At 46.8% G+C, this 18,196-nt stretch overlaps 1 protein-coding gene across 1 annotated transcript in view; it reads left to right on the top strand.

Moving 5' to 3' along the window:
- Positions 1 to 17,240, top strand: part of LOC129134592 (cytohesin-2-like) — a 26,927-nt gene extending 9,687 nt beyond the window's left edge. The window contains 7 exon segments of the mRNA XM_077171009.1: positions 1,554 to 1,702; positions 4,141 to 4,221; positions 4,223 to 4,253; positions 6,942 to 7,018; positions 9,800 to 9,871; positions 13,803 to 13,957; positions 17,027 to 17,240. Coding sequence (XP_077027124.1) covers positions 1,554 to 1,702; positions 4,141 to 4,221; positions 4,223 to 4,253; positions 6,942 to 7,018; positions 9,800 to 9,871; positions 13,803 to 13,957; positions 17,027 to 17,114 — 653 coding nt within the window. The 3' untranslated portion in view covers positions 17,115 to 17,240.
- Positions 17,241 to 18,196: the final 956 nt, after the last annotated feature.

The raw sequence follows: 18,196 nt of genomic DNA, 5'->3' as shown, positions 1-18,196 counted from the left end.
GACTCAGGGACACCATTGAGTGACACAGGGACACACCTGGGTGACACAGGGACACACCTGAGCTCACCTGGACACACCTGGGGTGACACAAACACACCTGGGTGACACAGGATCACACCTGGGTGGCACAGGGACACAATTGGGGGACACAGGGCCACACCTGGCTGGGTTAGGAGCTCACCTGTCCCACCTGGGCTCACCTGGGTGACTCAGACTCACACCTGGGTGACACAAACACACCTTGGGTGACTCAGGATCACACCTGGGTGGCACAGGGTCACAATTGGCTGACACAGGGACACAATTGGGGGACACAGGGACACACCTGGCTGGGTTAGGAGCTCACCTGTCCCACCTGGGCACACCTGGGTGGCACAAACACACCTGGGGTGACACAGGATCACACCTGGGTGGCACAGGGCCACACCTGGGTGACATAGGGACACAATTGGGTGGCAGAGGGACACACCTGGCCGGGTTAGGAGCACACCTGGGGTGACTCAGGATCACACCTGGGTGACACAGGGCCACAATTTGGGGACACAGGGACACACCTGGACACACCTGGCCGGGTTAGGAGCTCACCTGTCCCACCTGGACACACCTGGGCTGACACAGGGTGACACCTGGGTGGCACTGGGTCACAATTGGGTGGGACAAGGCCACACCTGAGCTTACCTGGACACACCTGGGGTGACTCAGGATCACACCTGGATGGGACAGGGCCACACCTGGGTGACACAGGGACACAATTGGGTGGCACAGGGACACACCTGTGCTCACCTGGACACACCTGGGGTGACACAAACACACCTGGGGTGACTCAGGATCACACCTGGGTGGCACAGGGACACAATTGGGTGACACAGGGCCACACCTGGCCGGGTTAGGAGCTCACCTGTCCCACCTGGGCACACCTGGGGTGACTCAGGATCACACCTGGGTGACACAGGGTCACAATTGAGTGACACAAACACACCTGGGGTGACACAGGGTGGGACAGGGACACACCTCGGTGGCACAGGGACACACCTGGCTGGGTTAGGAGCTCACCTGTCCCACCTGGGACACACCTGGGGTGACTCAGGATCACACCTGGGTGACATAGGGCCACACCTGGCCGGGTTAGGAGCTCACCTGTCCCACCTGGACACACCTGGGCTGACACAGGGTGACACCTGAGTGACACAGGGACACAATTGGGTGACACAAACACACCTGGGGTGACTCAGGATCACACCTGGGTGACACAGGGACACACCTGGACACACCTGGACACACCTGGACACACCTGGCAGGGTTAGGAGCTCACCTGTCCCACCTGGGACACACCTGGGTGACACAGGATCACACCTGGGTGGCACAGGGCCACACCTGGGTGACATAGGGCCACAATTGGGTGACACAGGGACACACCTGAGCTCACCTGGGGTGACTCAGGATCACACCTGGGTGACACAGGGCCACACCTGGGTGACACAGGGCCACACCTGGCCGGGTTAGGAGCTCACCTGTGCCTCCCCTGTGTTCCTGGCGTGTCGCTGGCGTGTCAGACACGTGTTACGTGCTCTCCTTCGCCGTGATCATGCTCAACACGAGCCTGCACAACCCCAACGTGCGGGACAAGCCCTCGGCCGAGCGCTTCGTGGCCATGAACCGCGGCATCAACGACGGCGGCGACCTGCCCGAGGAGCTGCTCAGGGTGGGCGGGGCCGGGGCGGGGCCTGGGCGGGGCTCGGGGGCGGGTCAGGTGTGGGTGGCAAAGTTTGGGGGAGTTTGGGGGAAATTTGGGGGAAAAAAGGTGAAAAAATGGGGATTTTAGAGGGGGTGTCAATGATGGGGGTGACCTGCCCGAGGAGCTGCTCAGGGTGGGCGGGGCCGGGGCGGGGCCGGGGCGGGGCCAGGGGGCGGGGTCAGGTGTGGGGGGCAAAGTTTGGGGGAAAAAAAGGTGAAATTTGGGGGAAAAAAGGTGAAAAAATGGGGATTTTGGGGGTGACCTGCCCGAGGAGCTGCTCCGGGTGGGCGGGGCCTGGGAGGGGCCTGGGAGGGGCTCGGGGGCGGGGTCAGGTGTGGGGGGCAAAGTCTGGGGAGAAAAAGGTGAAATTTGGGGGGAAAAAAAGGTGAAAAAATGGGGATTTTGGGGGTATCAGTGATGGGGGTGATCTGCCCGAGGAGCTGCTGCGGGTGGGCGGGGCCGGGGCGGGGCCAGGGTGCGGGGTCAGGTGTGGGCGGCAAAGTTTGGGGGAGAAAAGGTGAAATTTGGGGGAAAAAAGGTGAAAAAATGGGGATTTTAGAGGGGGTATCAGTGATGGGGGTGACCTGCCCGAGGAGCTGCTCAGGGTGGGCGGGGCCGGGGCTGGGGCGGGGCCCTGGGCGGGGCCCGGGGGCGGGGTCAGGTGTGGGGGGCAAAGTTTGGGGAGAAAAAGGAAGAAATTTGGGGGAAAAAAGGTGAAAAAATGGGGATTTTAGAGGGGGGTGTCAATGATGGGGGTGACCTGCCCGAGGAGCTGCTGCGGGTGGGCGGGGCCGGGGCGGGGCCTGGGAGGGGCTCGGGGGCGGGTCAGGTGTGGGGGGCAAAGTTTGGGGGAAAAAAGGTGAAAAAATGGCCCAAAAATCCCCAAAAAATCCCCCCAAATTCTCCCTAAAATCCCCCCCCAAATATTCCCAAATTTCCCCTCAATTGCCCATAATTCCCCCCAAATTTCCCCCCAAATCCCCCACATTCTTCTGTAATTCCCCCCAAAAATTCCCCCAAAAATCCACAAATTTCCCCTAAAATCTCTCATAATTCCCCCAAAATTCCTCAAAAATCCTCAAAAATCCCACAAAATTCCCCCCAAAATCCCTCCCAAAATATTCCCAAATTTCCCCACAATTCCCCATAATTCCCCCGAAAATTCCCCAAAAAATCCCCCCCAAATTCCCTCAATTCCCCATAATTCCCCCGAAAAATTCCCCCAAAAATCCCCAAAAAATCCCCCAAAATCCCCCCAAATTTCCCCCCAAAATTCCCCCGAATATTCCAAAAAATCCCCAAAATTCCCTCCAAAATCCCCCCCAAAATCCCCCCAAATTTCCCCCCTAAAATTCCCCCAAAAATCCGCGAAAATTCTAAAAAATCCCCAAAAATTCCCCCAAAATCTCCCCAAAAATCCCCCAAAAATTCCCCCCCAAATCCCCCCAAATTTCCCAAAAATCCCCATAATTCCCCCCTAAAATTCCCCCAAAAATCCACGAAAATTCCAAAAAATCCCCAAATTTTCCCAAAAATCCCCCCCAAAATCCTCCTAATTCCACCCAAAATTCCCAAAAAATTCCCCCAAATTTCCCCTCAATTCCCCATAATTCCCCCCAAAAATTCCCCCAAAATTCTCCAAAAATCCCCCAAAAATTCCCCCCAAAATTCCCTCCAAAAATTCCCCCAAAAATTCCCAAAAATCCCCAAAATTCCCTCCAAAATCCCCCCAAATTTCCCCTTAATTCCCCATAATTCCTCCCAAAAATTCCCCCCAAAATCCTCCTAATTCCACCCAAAATTCCCAAAAAATTCCCCCAAAATTCCCTCAAATTTCCCCTCAATTCTGCATAATTCCCCCCAAAAATTCCCCCAAAATTCTCCAAAAATCCCCCAAAAATTCCCCCAAAAATTCCCAAAAATCCCCAAAATTCCCTCCAAAATCCCCCCAAATTTCCCCTTAATTCCCCATAATTCCTCCCAAAAATTCCCCCAAAATCCCCAAAAAATTCCCCAAAAAATTCCCCCAAAATCCCTCAAATTTCCCCTCAATTCCCCATAATTCCCTCCTAAAATTCCCCAAAAATCCCCAAAAAAATCCCCCAAAATCCCCCAAATTTCCCCCCAAAATTCCCTCCAAAATCCCCCCCAAAATTCCCTCAAATTTCCCCTCAATTCCGCATAATTCCCCCCTAAAATTCCCCCAAAAATCCGCAAAAATTCCAAAAAAATCCCCAAATTTTCCCCAAAATCCCCCCAAATTTCCCCCAAAATCCCCCCAAATTTCCCCTCAATTCCCCCAAAAATTCCCCCAAAAATTCCCCCAAAAATTCCCAAAAATCCCCAAATTTCCCCCCAAATCCCCGAATTTTCCCGAATTTTCCCGAATTCCCCCCAAATCCCAGAACCTGTACGAGAGCATCCGCTCGGAGCCCTTCAAGATCCCCGAGGACGACGGCAACGACCTCACCCACACCTTCTTCAACCCCCGACCGCGAGGGCTGGCTGCTCAAGCTGGGTAAGCCCCGCCCACCGCGCCCGGGCCACGCCCACCAAGTCTGGGCCACGCCCCCACCGGGCCACGCCCAAAAAATCCCGCTGAAATTACTCAAAAATTCAAATTTTTGGGCATTTTTTAAGGTTTTATGGGGATTGAATGTGGCTAAAAGTGGGTGGGGCGTGACTCAGGCCACGCCCACCAGACCCAGGCCACGCCCACCACACATGGGCCACGCCCTCACCAGGCCACTCCCACAAAATCCCACTCAAATTACTCAAAAATTCAAATTTTTGGGCATTTTTTAAGGTTTTATGGGGTTAAAGGGAGTGGGACACAGCCATGGCCACGCCCACCGCACCCAGGCCCCGCCCACCACACCTGGGCCACGCCCCCACCTGGCCACGCCCAAAAAATCCCACTGAAATTACTCAAAAATTCAAATTTTTAGGAATTTTTTAAGGATTTATAGGGATTGAATGTGGCTAAAAGTAGGTGGGGCGTGACTCAGGCCACGCCCACCAGACCCAGGCCACGCCCACCATGCCTGGGCCACGCCCTCACCAGGCCACGCCCACAAAATCCCACTCAAATTGCTCCAAAATCCCAAATTTTGGGCATTTTTTTAAGGTTTTATGGGGTTAAAGTGAGTGGGACACAGCCATGGCCACGCCCACCGCACCCAGGCCCCGCCCACCACACCCAGGCCCCGCCCACCACACCTGGGCCACGCCCAAAAAATGCCACTGAAATTGCTCCAAAATCCCAAATTTTGGGCATTTTTTGACCATTTATGGAGTTAATGTGGGTGGGACACAGCCCTGGCCACGCCCACCACACCCAGGCCCCGCCCACAACATCTGGGCCACGCCCTCACCGGGCCACGCCCAAAAAATCCCACTGAAATTACTCCAAAATTCCCATTTTTGGGCATTTTTTAAGGTTTTATGGGTTTAAAGTGGGTGGGACACTGCCCTGGCCACGCCCACTTCACTTGGCCACACCCCCATCCTCTGGCCACGCCCCCTCCCAGTTCCCCCCATTCTCTCCCAGTTTGGTTTTGCTGAATTTTAATGAATTTTTTTCTCTTTCTTTCTTTTCCTTCCCTGGATATTCCCAAAATTCCCCCAAAATTCTCCAAAAATTCCCCAAATTCCACCCCCCAAAATTGGCAAAATCCTCACAAAATCCCCCCAAAATTCTTCGAATTTCCCTAAATTCCCTCCCCAAATCCTCCCAAAATTCCCCAAATTTTCCCTAAATCTCCCCAAAATTGCCCCAAATTTTACCAAAATTCCCAAATTTCTGCCCCTCCCCCCCCCCCCCCCCGGTGCTGGCTTTGGGACCCCCCAGGAGGTGAGTGCAGGGCTGGGGGAGGGGCAACGCTTGGGACCCCCCAAAAAACCCCAAAATCTCCCCAAAATTTGCCCCAAAATCTCCCCAAATTTGCCCCAAAATCTCCCCAAATATTTCCAAAATTCCCTCAACCTCCCCTAAAAATCCACCAGATTTCCCTGAAATTCCCCCAAAATTCCAATTTCCCCCAAAATTCCCCCAAATCCCCCAAAATTCCAATTTCCCCCAAAATTCCCCAAATACCCCAAAATCCTGAAGATTTCCCCCAAAATGCCCCAAATTTCCCCCAATTTCCCCCCAAAAATCCCAGGTTTCCCCCAAAATTCCCCCAAAATTTTGGAATTTCCCCAAATTTCCCAAAATCCCCCCTATTTCCCCCCAAAATCCCCCAAATTTCCCCCAAAAATCCTGAAGATTTCCCCCAAAATCCCCCAAATGCTCCCCAAAATCCCCTGAATTCTCCCAAAATCTCTCCCCAAATCCCCCAAAATTCCCCCCAAAAATCCCAGGTTTGCCCCAAATTTTTGGAATTTGCCCAAATTTCCCAAAATTCCCCAAAATCCACTGAATTCTCCCAAAATCTCTCCCCAAATCCCCCTAAATTCCCCAAAAATTCCCCCAAAATTTTTGAAATTTCCCCGATTTTCCCAAAATCCCCCAAATTTCCCCCCAAAATCCCCCTAAATTCCCCCAAAATTTTGGAATTTCCCCCATTTTCCCAAAATCCCCCAGATTTCCCCCCAAATCCCCTGAATTCTCCCAAAATTCCCCTAAATTCCCCCAAAATTCCCCAAAATTTTTGAAATTTCCCCGATTTTCCCAAAATCCCCCCAATTTCCCTCCAAAATCCCCTGAATTCTCCCAAAATCCCCCAAATTTCCCCCCAAAATCCCCCAAATTCTCCCAAAATGCCCCTAAATTCCCCAAAATTCCCACAAAATTTTTGGAATTTTCCCGATTTTCCCAAAATCCCCCAAATTTCCCCCAAAATCCCCCAAATTTTCCCCCAAAATCCTGAAGATTTCCCCCAAATCCCCCCCAAAATCCCCTGAATTCTCCCAAAATCTCTCCCAAAATCCCCAAAATTTCCCCCAAAAATCCCAGGTTTGCCCCAAATTTTTGGAATTTGCCCAAATTTCCCAAAATCCCCCAAATTTCCCTCCAAAATCCCCTCAGATTTCCCCCAAAATCCCCAAATTTCCCCCCAAATTTTTGAAATTTCCCCCAAAATCCCCTGAATTCTCCCTAAATCCCCCCTAAATCCCCCAAAAAATCCCAGGTTTCCCCCAAAATTCCCCCCAAATTTTGGAAATTTGCCCAAAATCGCCCAAATTTGCCCAAATCCCCTCCCAGGCGGGCGGGTGAAGACGTGGAAGCGCCGTTGGTTCATCCTGACCGACAACTGCCTCTACTACTTCGAGTACACCACGGTGAGAGACCCAAAATCCCCAAATTCCACCTTGGGAACCCCAAAATCCCCCAAAACCGCCCCCAAATCCCCCAAAAACATCAAAAATTGAGCCAAAAATCTCAAAATTCACCCAAAAATCCCAAATCTGCCTCTACTGCTTCGAGTACACCACGGTGAGAGCCCCAAAAATCCCAAATTCACCCCAAATTCACCCCAAAATCTGCCCCAAAATCCCCAAAATTCACCCCAAATTCACCCCAAAACCCCAAATTCCACCTTGGGAGCACCAAAATCTCCCCCAAAACTGCCGAAAATTTGAGCCAAAATCACCCAAAATCCACCCCAAAACCGCCCTAAAATCCCCAAAATTCACCCCAAAAATCCCAAATTCCACCTTGGGAGCACCAAAATCCCCCAAATCCACCCCAAAATCCCCAAAAATGCCAAAAATTTGAGCCAAAATCCCCCAAAATTCACCCAAAATCCCAAATCTGCCTCTACTACTTCGAGTGCACCACGGTGAGAGCCCAAAAAATCCAAAATCCCCAAAATTCACCCCAAAAATCCCAAATTCCACCTTGGGAGCACCAAAATCCCCAAAACCGCCCCAAAATACCCCAAAAATGCTGAAAATTTGAGCCAAAAATCTCAAAATTTACCCCAAAATCCCAAATCTGCCTCTACTACTTTGAGTACACCACGGTGAGAGCCCAAAATCCCCAAAATTCACCCCCAAAAATCCCCAAAATTCACCCCAAAAACCCCAAATTCCACCTTGGCAGCACCAAAATCCCCCAAAACCACCAAAATCTGCCCCAAAACCATCAAAAATTGAGCCAAAATCCCCAAAATCCCAAATCTGCCTCTACTACTTCGAGTACACCACGGTGAGAGACCCAAAACCCCAAAATTCACCCCAAAATTCACCCCAAAAATCCCAAATTCCACCTTGGGAGCCCCAAAATCCCCCAAAACCGCCCCAAAATCCCCCAAAACCACCCAAAATCCACCCCAAAATCCCAAATCTGCCTCTACTACTTGAGTACACCATGGTGAGAGCCCCAAAATCCCCAAAATTCACCCCAAAATTCACCCTAAAAATCCCCCAAATTCACCCCAAAAACCCCCAATCCCCCAAAACCGCCCCAAAATGCCCCCAAAACCACCCAAAAATCTGCCCCAAAACCATCAAAAATTGAGCCAAAATCCCAAAATCCCAAATCTGCCTCTACTTCTTCGAGTACACCACGGTGAGAGCCCCAAAATATCCCAAAACCCCAAAATTCACCCCCAAAATCCCCAAATTCCACCTTGGAAGCCCCAAAATCCCCCAAAACTGCCCCCAAATCCCCCAAAAATGCCAAAAATCTGCCCCAAAACCATCAAAAATTGAGCCAAAATCACCCAAAATTCACCCCAAAATATCCCAAAACACCCCAAAAATTTGAAAAAATTCCCCAAATTCCCCCAAAATTGCCAAAAATTCTCAACATTTCCCCAAAAATTCCCCAAAATTTCTGGAATTTTTGGGATTTCAGGACAAGGAGCCCCAGGGGATCATCCCTGAGGTGGAATTTGCCCCAAAATGCCCCAAATTCACCCAAAATTGCCCAAATTTCCCCAGAGAAATCCCCAAATTCACCAGAAATTGCCAAAAATTCTCAAAATTTCCCAAAATTTCCCCAAAAATCCCCAAATTTTTTTTAATTTCTGGGGTTTCAGGACCAGGAGCCACAGGGGATCATCCCTGAGGTGGAATCTGCCCCAAAATGCCCCAAATTGCCCCAAAATTGCCCAAATTTTTTGGAATTTCTGGAATTTTTGGGGTTCCAGGACAAGGAACCACAGGGGATCATCCCTGAGGTGGAATCTGCCCCAAATTCCCCCAAAATTGCCCAAATTTTGTGGAATTTCTGGAATTTCTGGGGTTTCAGGACAAGGAACCCCAGGGAATCATCCCTGAGGTGGAATTTGCCCCAAAATGCCCCAAATTCAGCCCAAAATTGCCCAAATTTCCCCAGAGAAATCCCCAAATTCACCAGAAATTGCCAAAAATTCTCAAAATTTCCAAAAATTCCCCCAAAATTGCCCAAATTTTCTGGAATTTTTGGGGTTTCAGGATAAGGAGCCACAGGGGATCATCCCTGAGGTGGAATTTGCCCCAAATTCCCCAAAATTGCCCAAATTTTTTGGAATTTCTGGAATTTTTGGGGTTTCAGGACAAGGAACCACAGGGAATCATCCCTGAGGTGGAATTTGCCCAAAATTCCCCCAAAATTGCCCAAATTTTCTCAATTTTCTGGAATTTTTGGGGTTCCAGGACAAGGAGCCCCTGGGAATCATCCCTGAGGTGGAATTTGCCCCAAAATGCCCCAAATTCACCCCAAAATTGCCCAAATTTCCCCAGAGAAATCCCCAAATTCACCAGAAATTGCCAAAAATTCTCAAAATTTCCAAAAATTTCCCCAAAATTGCCCAAATTTTGTGGAATTTCTGGAATTTCTGGGGTTCCAGGACAAGGAGCCGCGGGGAATCATCCCTGAGGTGGAATTTGCCCCAAATTCCCCCAAAATTGCCCAAATTTTCTCAATTTTCTGGAATTTTTGGGGTTTCAGGACAAGGAGCCACAGGGGATCATCCCTGAGGTGGAATTGGCCCCAAAATGCCCCAAATTCAGCCCAAAATTGCCCAAATTTCCCCAGAGAAATCCCCAAATTCCCCCAAAATTGCCAAAAATTCTCAAAATTTCCCAAAATTTCCCCAAAATTGCCCAAATTTTGTGGAATTTTTGGGGTTCCAGGACAAGGAGCCGCGGGGAATCATCCCCCTGGAGAACCTGAGCATCCGCGAGGTGGAGGATCCGCGCAAACCGGTGAGAGACAGCCCCAAAAATGGCCAAAATCACCCAAAAATGGGCCAGAAATGGGCCAAAATCTCCCCAAAAATCACCCAAAAAATGGACCAAAAATGGCCCAAAAGCACCCCAAAAATGGGCCAAAATAACCCAAAAAATGGGCCAGAAATGGGCCAAAATCACCCCAAAAATGGCCCAAAACCACCCAAAAATGGCCCAAAATTACCCTAAAAATGGCCTAAAATCATCTCAAAAACCACCCTAAAAATGACCCAAAAATGGCCCCGAAATCACCCCCAAAATCACCCCAAAAATGGCCCAAAATCACCCTAAAAATGGCCCAAAATCACCCCAAAAATGACCCCAAAAATGGCCAAAAATCACCCCAATGAACACTGTAAAAGTGGCCCAAAATCACCCCAAAAATGGCCGAAAAATGGCCCCAAACCATCTCAAAATCACCCCAAAATCACCCAAAATCACCCCAAAAAACACCCCAAAAATGGCCCAAAATCATCTCAAAATCACCCTAAAAAATCCCCAAAATCACCCCAAAAACCACCCCAAAAATGGCCCAAAATCACCCCAAAAATTATCTCAAAAATCACTCCAAAATCACCCCAAAAATGTCCCAAAATCACCCTAAAAATCATCTCAAAAATTACCCCCAAATCACCCAAAATTGGCCTAAAATCACCCTAAAAATGGCCCAAAAATGGCCCAAAATAACCCTAAAAATGGCCTAAAAATAACCCTAAAAATAACCCTAAAAATGGCCCAAAATCACCCCAAAAATCACCCAAAAATCACCAAAAAATCACCCCAAAAAATGGCCCAAAATCACCCTAAAAATGGCCAAAAATCATCTCAAAAATCACCCCAAAAATGGCCCAAAAATCACCCCAAATCACCCCAAAAATCACGAAAAATAATCTCACAAATCACCCCAAAATCACCCCAAAAATGGCCCAAAGTGACCCCAAAAATCATCTCAAAAATCACCCCAAAATCACCGTAAAAATGGCCCAAAATCACCCAAAAAATCACCCTAAAAATCACCAAAAATCACCCCAAAAATCACCCCAAAAATGACTCTAAAAATGGCCGAAAAACACCCCAAAAATGGCCCAAAATCACCCCAAAAATCACCAAAAAATCACCCCAAAAATGGCCCAAAATTGGCCCAAAATCACCCAAAAAATAATCTCAAAAATCACCCCAAAAACCACCCAAAATCACCCTAAAAATGGCCCAAAGTGACCCCCAAAATGGACCAAAATCACCCCAAAAATGGCCCCAAATCACCCCAAAATTGGTCCAAAAATGGCCCAAAATCACCCCAATAATCACCAAAAAATCACCCTAAAAATGGCCCAAAAATCACCCCAAAAATGGCCCAAAATCACCCTAAAAATGGCCCAAAATCATCTCAAAATCACCCCAAAAATCACAAAAAAGCACCCAAAAATGGCCCAAAAATCACCCCAAAAATGGCCCAAAATCACCCTAAAAATCATCTCAAAAATTACCCCCAAATCACCCAAAATTGGCCTAAAATCACCCTAAAAATGGCCCAAAAATGGCCCAAAATAACCCTAAAAATGGCCTAAAAATAACCCTAAAAATAACCCTAAAAATGGCCCAAAATCACCCCAAAAATTACCCAAAAATCACCAAAAAATCACCCCAAAAATGGCCCAAAATCACCCTAAAAATGGCCCAAAATCACCCTAAAAATCACCAAAAAAATCACCCTAAAAATGGCCCAAAATTACCCCAAAAATGGTCCAAAAATCACCCAAAATCACCCCAAAAATGGCCCAAAATGGCCCCAAAAGTGGCCCAAAAATCACCCTAAAAATGGCCCAAAATCACCCCAAAAATCACCCCAAAAATCACCGTAAAAATGGCCAAAAAATCACCCCAAAAATGGCCCCAAATCACACTAAAAATCACCAAAAAATCACCCCAAAAATGGCCCAAAAATCACCCCAAAAATGGCCCAAAATCACCCCAAAAATGGCCCAAAAATCACCCTAAAAATGGCCCAAAAAATGGCCCAAAAATGGCCCCAAATTCACCCCAAAGATCGGCCCAAAAAATGGCCCAAAAATCACAAAATCACCCTAAAAATGGCCCAAAAATGGCCCAAAAATGGCCCAAAAGCACCCCAAAAATGGCCAAAAACACTCCAAAAATGGCCCAAAATCACCCCAAAAATGGCCCAAAAATGGCCCAAAAATCACAAAATCACCCTAAAAATGGCCCATAAATCATCTCAAAAATCACCCCAAAAATTACCCCAAAAATGGCCCAAAATCATCTCAAAAACCACCCTAAAAATGACCCAAAAATGGCCCAAAATCACCTCAAAAATGGCCCAAAAATCACCCTAAAAATGGCCCAAAAATGGCCCAAAATCATCCCAAAATCACCCCAAAAATGGCCCAAAATCCCTCCAGATTTTCCCAGATTTTTCCCAAACTGGTTCTTACTGGTTTTTAACCCTTTCCACACCATTTCAAAGTCCCCATTTTTCCCCCCTTTTCCCCCATTTTCCCCCCATTTTTCCCCTTTTCCCGCCCTGTTTTCGCTCCAGACTTTCCAAATTTTCCCCAAACTGGTTTATACTGGTTTGTACTGGTTCTTACTGGTCCAAACTGGTCCCTACTGATTTTTAACCCTTTCCACACCATTTCAAAGTCCCCATTTGCCCCCATTTTTTCCCCTTTTCCCGCCCCGTTTTCGTTCCAGTTTTTTCCATTTTTTCCCCGAACTGGTTTATACTGGTCTGAACTGGTTTGTACTGGTCTGAACTGGTTTATACTGGTTCTTACTGGTCCCTACTGGTTTTTAACCCCTTCCACACCATTTCCAAGTCCCCAAACCTCCCCATTTCCCCCGTTTTTCCCCCATTTTCCCCCATTTTTTCCTGCCCCATTTTCACTCCAGATTTTCCCAATTTTCCCCAAACTGGTTTCTACTGGTCTGAACTGGTTTTTAACCCTTTCCACACCATTTTCAAGTCCCCATTTGCCCCCATTTTTCCCCTTTTCCTGCCCCATTTTTCCCCTTTTCCCGCCCCGTTTTCACTCCAGATTTTCCCAATTTTCCCCAAACTGGTTCCTACTGGTCTGAACTGGTCCAAACTGGTTCCTACTGATTTTTAACCCTTTCCACACCATTTCAAAGTCCCCATTTCCCCCCTTTTTCCCCCCTTTTCCCGCCCCGTTTTCGTTCCAGTTTTTTCCATTTTTTCCCAAACTGGTTTCTACTGGTCTGAACTGGTTTTTAACCCTTTCCAGACCATTTTCAAGTCCCCATTTGCCCCCATTTTTCCCCTTTTCCTGCCCCATTTTTCCCCTTTTCTTGCCCGATTTTCCCCTTTTCCTGCCCCGTTTTCATTCCAGATTTTTCCACTTTTTCCCAAACTGGTTCCTACTGGTCTGAACTGGTCCAAACTGGTTCCTACTGATTTTTAACCCTTTCCACACCATTTCAAAGTCCCCATTTCCCCCCTTTTTTCCCCTTTTCCTGCCCTGTTTTCACTCCAGACTTTCCCAATTTTCCCCAAACTGGTCTCTACTGGTTTATACTGGTCTGAACTGGTTTTTAACCCCTTCCACACCATTCTAAAGCCCCAAAATTTCCCAGAATTTTCCCCTTTTTCCCCCCTTTTTCCCCTTTTCCCACCCCGTTTTCGTTCCAGATTTTCCCAGTTTTCCCCAAACTGGTTCCTACTGGTCTGAACTGGTTTGTACTGGTTCTTACTGGTCCAAACTGGTTCCTACTGATTTTTAACCCTTTCCACACCATTTCAAAGTCCCCTTTGTTCCCCCCATTTTTCCCCTTTTCCCGCCCCGTTTTTGTTCCAGTTTTTCCCAGATTTTCCCAATTCTCCCCAAACTGGTTTGTACTGGTTCTTACTGGTTCTTACTGGTTTTCCCAGCACTGTTTCGAGCTCTACATCCCCAACAACAAGGGGCAGCTGATCAAGGCCTGCAAGACGGAGGCGGACGGGCGGGTGGTGGAGGGGAACCACGTCGTGTACAGGATCTCGGCCCCCACGCGCGAGCAGAAGGAGGAGTGGATCAAATCCATCCAGTGAGGGGGGGAAATATTCCAGAATGTTCCCAAAATCCTGGGAATTGTCCCTGGAATAACCAGGGGGTGGAGAAATGGGAGTTTACGGGGTTAAAATGGGATTTTTTGGGGCGAAAATGGTCTGAAAATGAGATTTTTTTCGGGCTCAAATCTGTCCAGAAAGGGGCAAAACATTCCCAGAATGTTCCTAAAATCCTTGGAATTATCCCCAGAGTGATCAGGGGGTGGAGAAATGGGAGTTTACGGGGTTAAAATGGGATTTTTGGGTAAAAATGTGAATTTTTCGGGGTTTTTGGGGGTCAAATCCATCCAGTGAGGAGGGGAAAATATTCCCAGAATATTCCCAAAATCCTGGGAATTGTCCCTGGAATGGTCAGGGGGTGGAGAAATGGGGGGTTTCGGGGTTAAAATGGGAATTTTAGGCACTAAAATGTGAATTTTTTGGGGTTTTTGGGGATCAAATCCATCCAGTGAGGAGGGGGAAAATATTCCAGAATGTTCCCTAAAAATCCTGGGAATTGTCCCTGGAATAACCAGGGGGTGGAGAAATGGGAGTTTACGGGGTTAAAATGGGATTTTTTTGGGTTAAAAATGGGATTTTTTTGGGTTAAAATGGGATTTTTATGGGGTAAAAATGAGATTTTTTTGGGATCAAATCCATCCAGTGAGGGGGGAAAATATTCCAGAATGTTCCCTAAAAATCCTGGGAATTGTCCCTGGAATAACCAGGGGGTGGAATAATGGGAGTTTACGGGGTTAAAATGGGATTTTTGGGGTTAAAATGGGATTTTTTGGGGGTAAAAAGGGTCTAAAAATGAGAATTTTTTGGGATTAAATCCATCCAGTGAGAGGGGGGAAAATATTCCAGAATGTTCCCAAAATCCTGGGAATTGTCCCCAGAATGGTCAGGGGGTGGAATAATGGGAGTTTACGGGGTTAAAATGGGATTTTTTTGGGGTTAAAATTGGATTTTTTTGGGGGTGAAAAGGGTCTAAAATTGAGAATTTTTTGGGGTCAAATCCATCCAGTGAGGAGAGGGGAAAACATCCCAGAATATTCCCAAAATCCTGGGAATTGTCCCCAGAATGGTCAGGGGGTGGAGAAATGGGAGTTTACGGGGTTAAAATGGGATTTTTTGGGGTTAAAATGGGAATTTTTGGCACTAAAATGGGAATTTTTTGAGGTTTTTGGGGATCAAATCCATCCAGTGAGGAGAGGGGAAAATATTCCAGAATGTTCCCTAAAAATCCTGGGAATTGTCCCTGGAATAACCAGGGGGTGGAGAAATGGGATTTTACGGGGTTAAAATGGGATTTTTTGGGGTAAAAATGGGATTTTTTAGGCACTAAAATGTGAATTTTTGGGATTAAATGCGTCCAGTGAGGAGGGGGAAAATATTCCAGAATGTTCCCAAAATCCTGGGAATTGTCCCTGGAATAATCAGGGGGTGGAATAATGGGAGTTTACGGGGTTAAAATGGGATTTTTTGGGGGTTAAAATGTGAATTTTTCGGGGTTTTTGGGGTCAAATCCATCCAGTGAGGGGGGGAAAATATTCCAGAATGTTCCCTAAAAATCCTGGGAATTGTCCCCAGAATGGTCAGGGGGTGGAATAATGGGAGTTTACGGGGTTAAAATGGGATTTTTTGGGTTAAAATGGGAATTTTTGGGGTTAAAATGGGAATTTTTGAGGTTAAGTCTGACCCATAAGCGCAAAACTCTGGGAAAAAATTCCCCAAAAAATCCCAATAATTTCCTGAAAATTCCAAAAAAAATCCCAAAAATTCAGGAATTGTCCAAAAAATATTTGGGGGTTGATAAAGGGGGGTTTGGGGGGGTTAAAATGGGATTATTTGGGGTTAAAATGGGAATTTTTGGGGGATCAAATCCGTCCAGTGAAGGACAAAATATTCCCAAAAAATTCCTAAAAATTCCTAAAAATTCCCTGAAAAAATTGGGGGTTTCAAATGAGGCTTTGGGGGGGTTAAAATGGGAATTTTTTGCCACTAAAATGGGAATTTTTTGGGGTTAAATCTGACCCATAAGGGCAAAACTCCGGGAAAAAATTCCCAAAAAAATTCCCCAAAAAATCCCAATAATTTCCTGAAAATTCAAAAAAAATTCCCAAAAATTCAGGAATTGTCCAAAAAATATTTGGGGGTTGATAAAGGGGGGTTTGGGGGGGTTTAAATGGGATTTTTTGGGGTTAAAATGGGAATTTGTGGGGGATCAAATCCATCCAGTGAGGGACAAAATATTCCCAAAAAATTCCTAAAAATTCCCTGAAAAATTTGGGGGTGGATAAAGGGGGGTTTGGGGGGTTAAAATGGGAATTTTTGGGCTTAAAATTTGATTTTTTTTGGGTTAAAATGGGAATTTTTGGGGTTAAATCTGACCGGTGAGGGCAAAACTCTGGGAAAAAATTCCCCAAAAAATTCCAATTATTTCCTGAAAATTCCAAAAAAATTCCCAAAAATTCAGGAATTGTCGAAAAAATATTTGGGGGTTGATAAAGGGGGATTTGGGGGGGTTAAAATGGGAATTTGTGGGGGATCAAATCCATCCAGTGAGGGACAAAATATTCCCAAAAAATTCCTAAAAATTCCTAAAAATTCCCTGAAAAAATTGGGGGTTTTCAAATGAGGCTTTGCGGGGGTTAAAATGGGATTTTTTAGGATTAAAATGTGAATTTTTGGGGGTTAAAATGGGAATTTTTTGGCACTAAAATGGGAATTTTTGGGGTTAAATCTGACCCATAAGGGCAAAACTCTGGGAAAAAATTCCCCAAAAAAATCCCAAAAAAATCCCCCAAAAATTCCCAAAAATTCAGGAATTGTCCAAAAAATATTTGGGGGTTGATAAAGGGGGATTTGGGGGGGTTAAAATGGGAATTTTTGGGGTTAAAATGGGAATTTTTGGGGTTAAAACTGACCGGTGAGGGCAAAACTCCCGGGAAAAAATTCCCCAAAAAAATCCCCAAAAAAATTCCCAATAAATTCCCAAAAAAATTGCTCAAAAAATTCCCAAAAATTCCCAAAAAATTCCCAAAAATTCCCAAATTTCCCGGCAGGGCTGCGGTGAGCGTGGATCCCTTCTACGAGATGCTGGCGGCGCGGAAAAAGCGAATTTCGGTCAAGAAAAAGCCGGAAAATCCCTAAAAAAACCCCAAAATTTCCCCCAAAAAACAAAAAACCCCAAAGGGGGCGGGACCCCCGGAATTCCCACCTGGAACCTCCCAAAAATTCCCCAAAAAAATTTGGGGGAAATTCCCCAAAAATTCCTCCGGACTGGGAAAGGACCAAGAGGCTCCGGGAGCCCCAGAAATGCCCAAATTTCACCCCCCGGAATCCAAAAATTCCAAAATTCCCCCAAAATTTCACCCTGGGAGTCCCAAAATTTCCTTTGAGAGCCCCAAAATTCCTAAAATTTCATCGTGGGAACCCCGGAATTGCAAAAATATCCAAAATTTCACCCCTGGGAATCAAGAAATTCCCCAAATTTCCCAAATTTCCATCCCTGGAGTCCCAAAATTCTTCAAATTTCTACCCTGGAAGTCCCAGAATTCCCAAAATTCCAGCCCTGGAGTCCCAAAATTCCCCCAAAACCCCAAAATTATCATTGGGAATTTCAAAATTCCCAAAATTTCATCCCTGGGAGCCCCAAAATTCCTCCTGAAATCCCCAAATTCCCTTTGGAAGCCCCAGGATTCCCAAAAATCCCCAAAATTCACCCAAAATTCCCCAAAATCCCCCAGATTTCCCCCAAAATCCCTCCAAAAATTCCCAAAATTCCCCCTGGGAGCCCCTAAATTCCCTTTGGGAACCCCAAATTCTTCCCCAAAATCCCCTAAAATTCCCCAAATTTCTCCCAAAATTCCCTTTGAAAGCCCCAAAATTCCCAAAATTTCCCCCTTGGGAATCCCAAAATCACCGCAAAATTCCCCAAAATCCCTCCAAAAATTCCCCCAAATTCCCTTTGGAAGTCCCAAAATTCCCCCTAAAATTCCCATTGGGAATCCCAAAATCTCCCCAAAATCTCCCCAAAATTCCCCAAATTCCCCCAAAATTTGGGAATTTCCCCCCAATTTGGGGCTCCAGGGGGGGTCCCGACCCCTCCGTCCCCCCCCCCCCTTTATTTATGGACCCCAAAATAAAAACCCCAAAACTGCGAAAATTCCGGAATTTTCTTTGGGAATTCGGGGGGGTTGGGGATGGTGGGGGGGATTTGGGGAAATTTGGGA

This window comes from Agelaius phoeniceus, chromosome 37 (genome assembly GCF_051311805.1).
Source record: "Agelaius phoeniceus isolate bAgePho1 chromosome 37, bAgePho1.hap1, whole genome shotgun sequence".
NCBI lineage: Eukaryota > Metazoa > Chordata > Aves > Passeriformes > Icteridae > Agelaius > Agelaius phoeniceus.
Note: the sequence above shows the minus strand (reverse complement) of the source record. Positions and strands in the feature narration are given on the sequence as shown.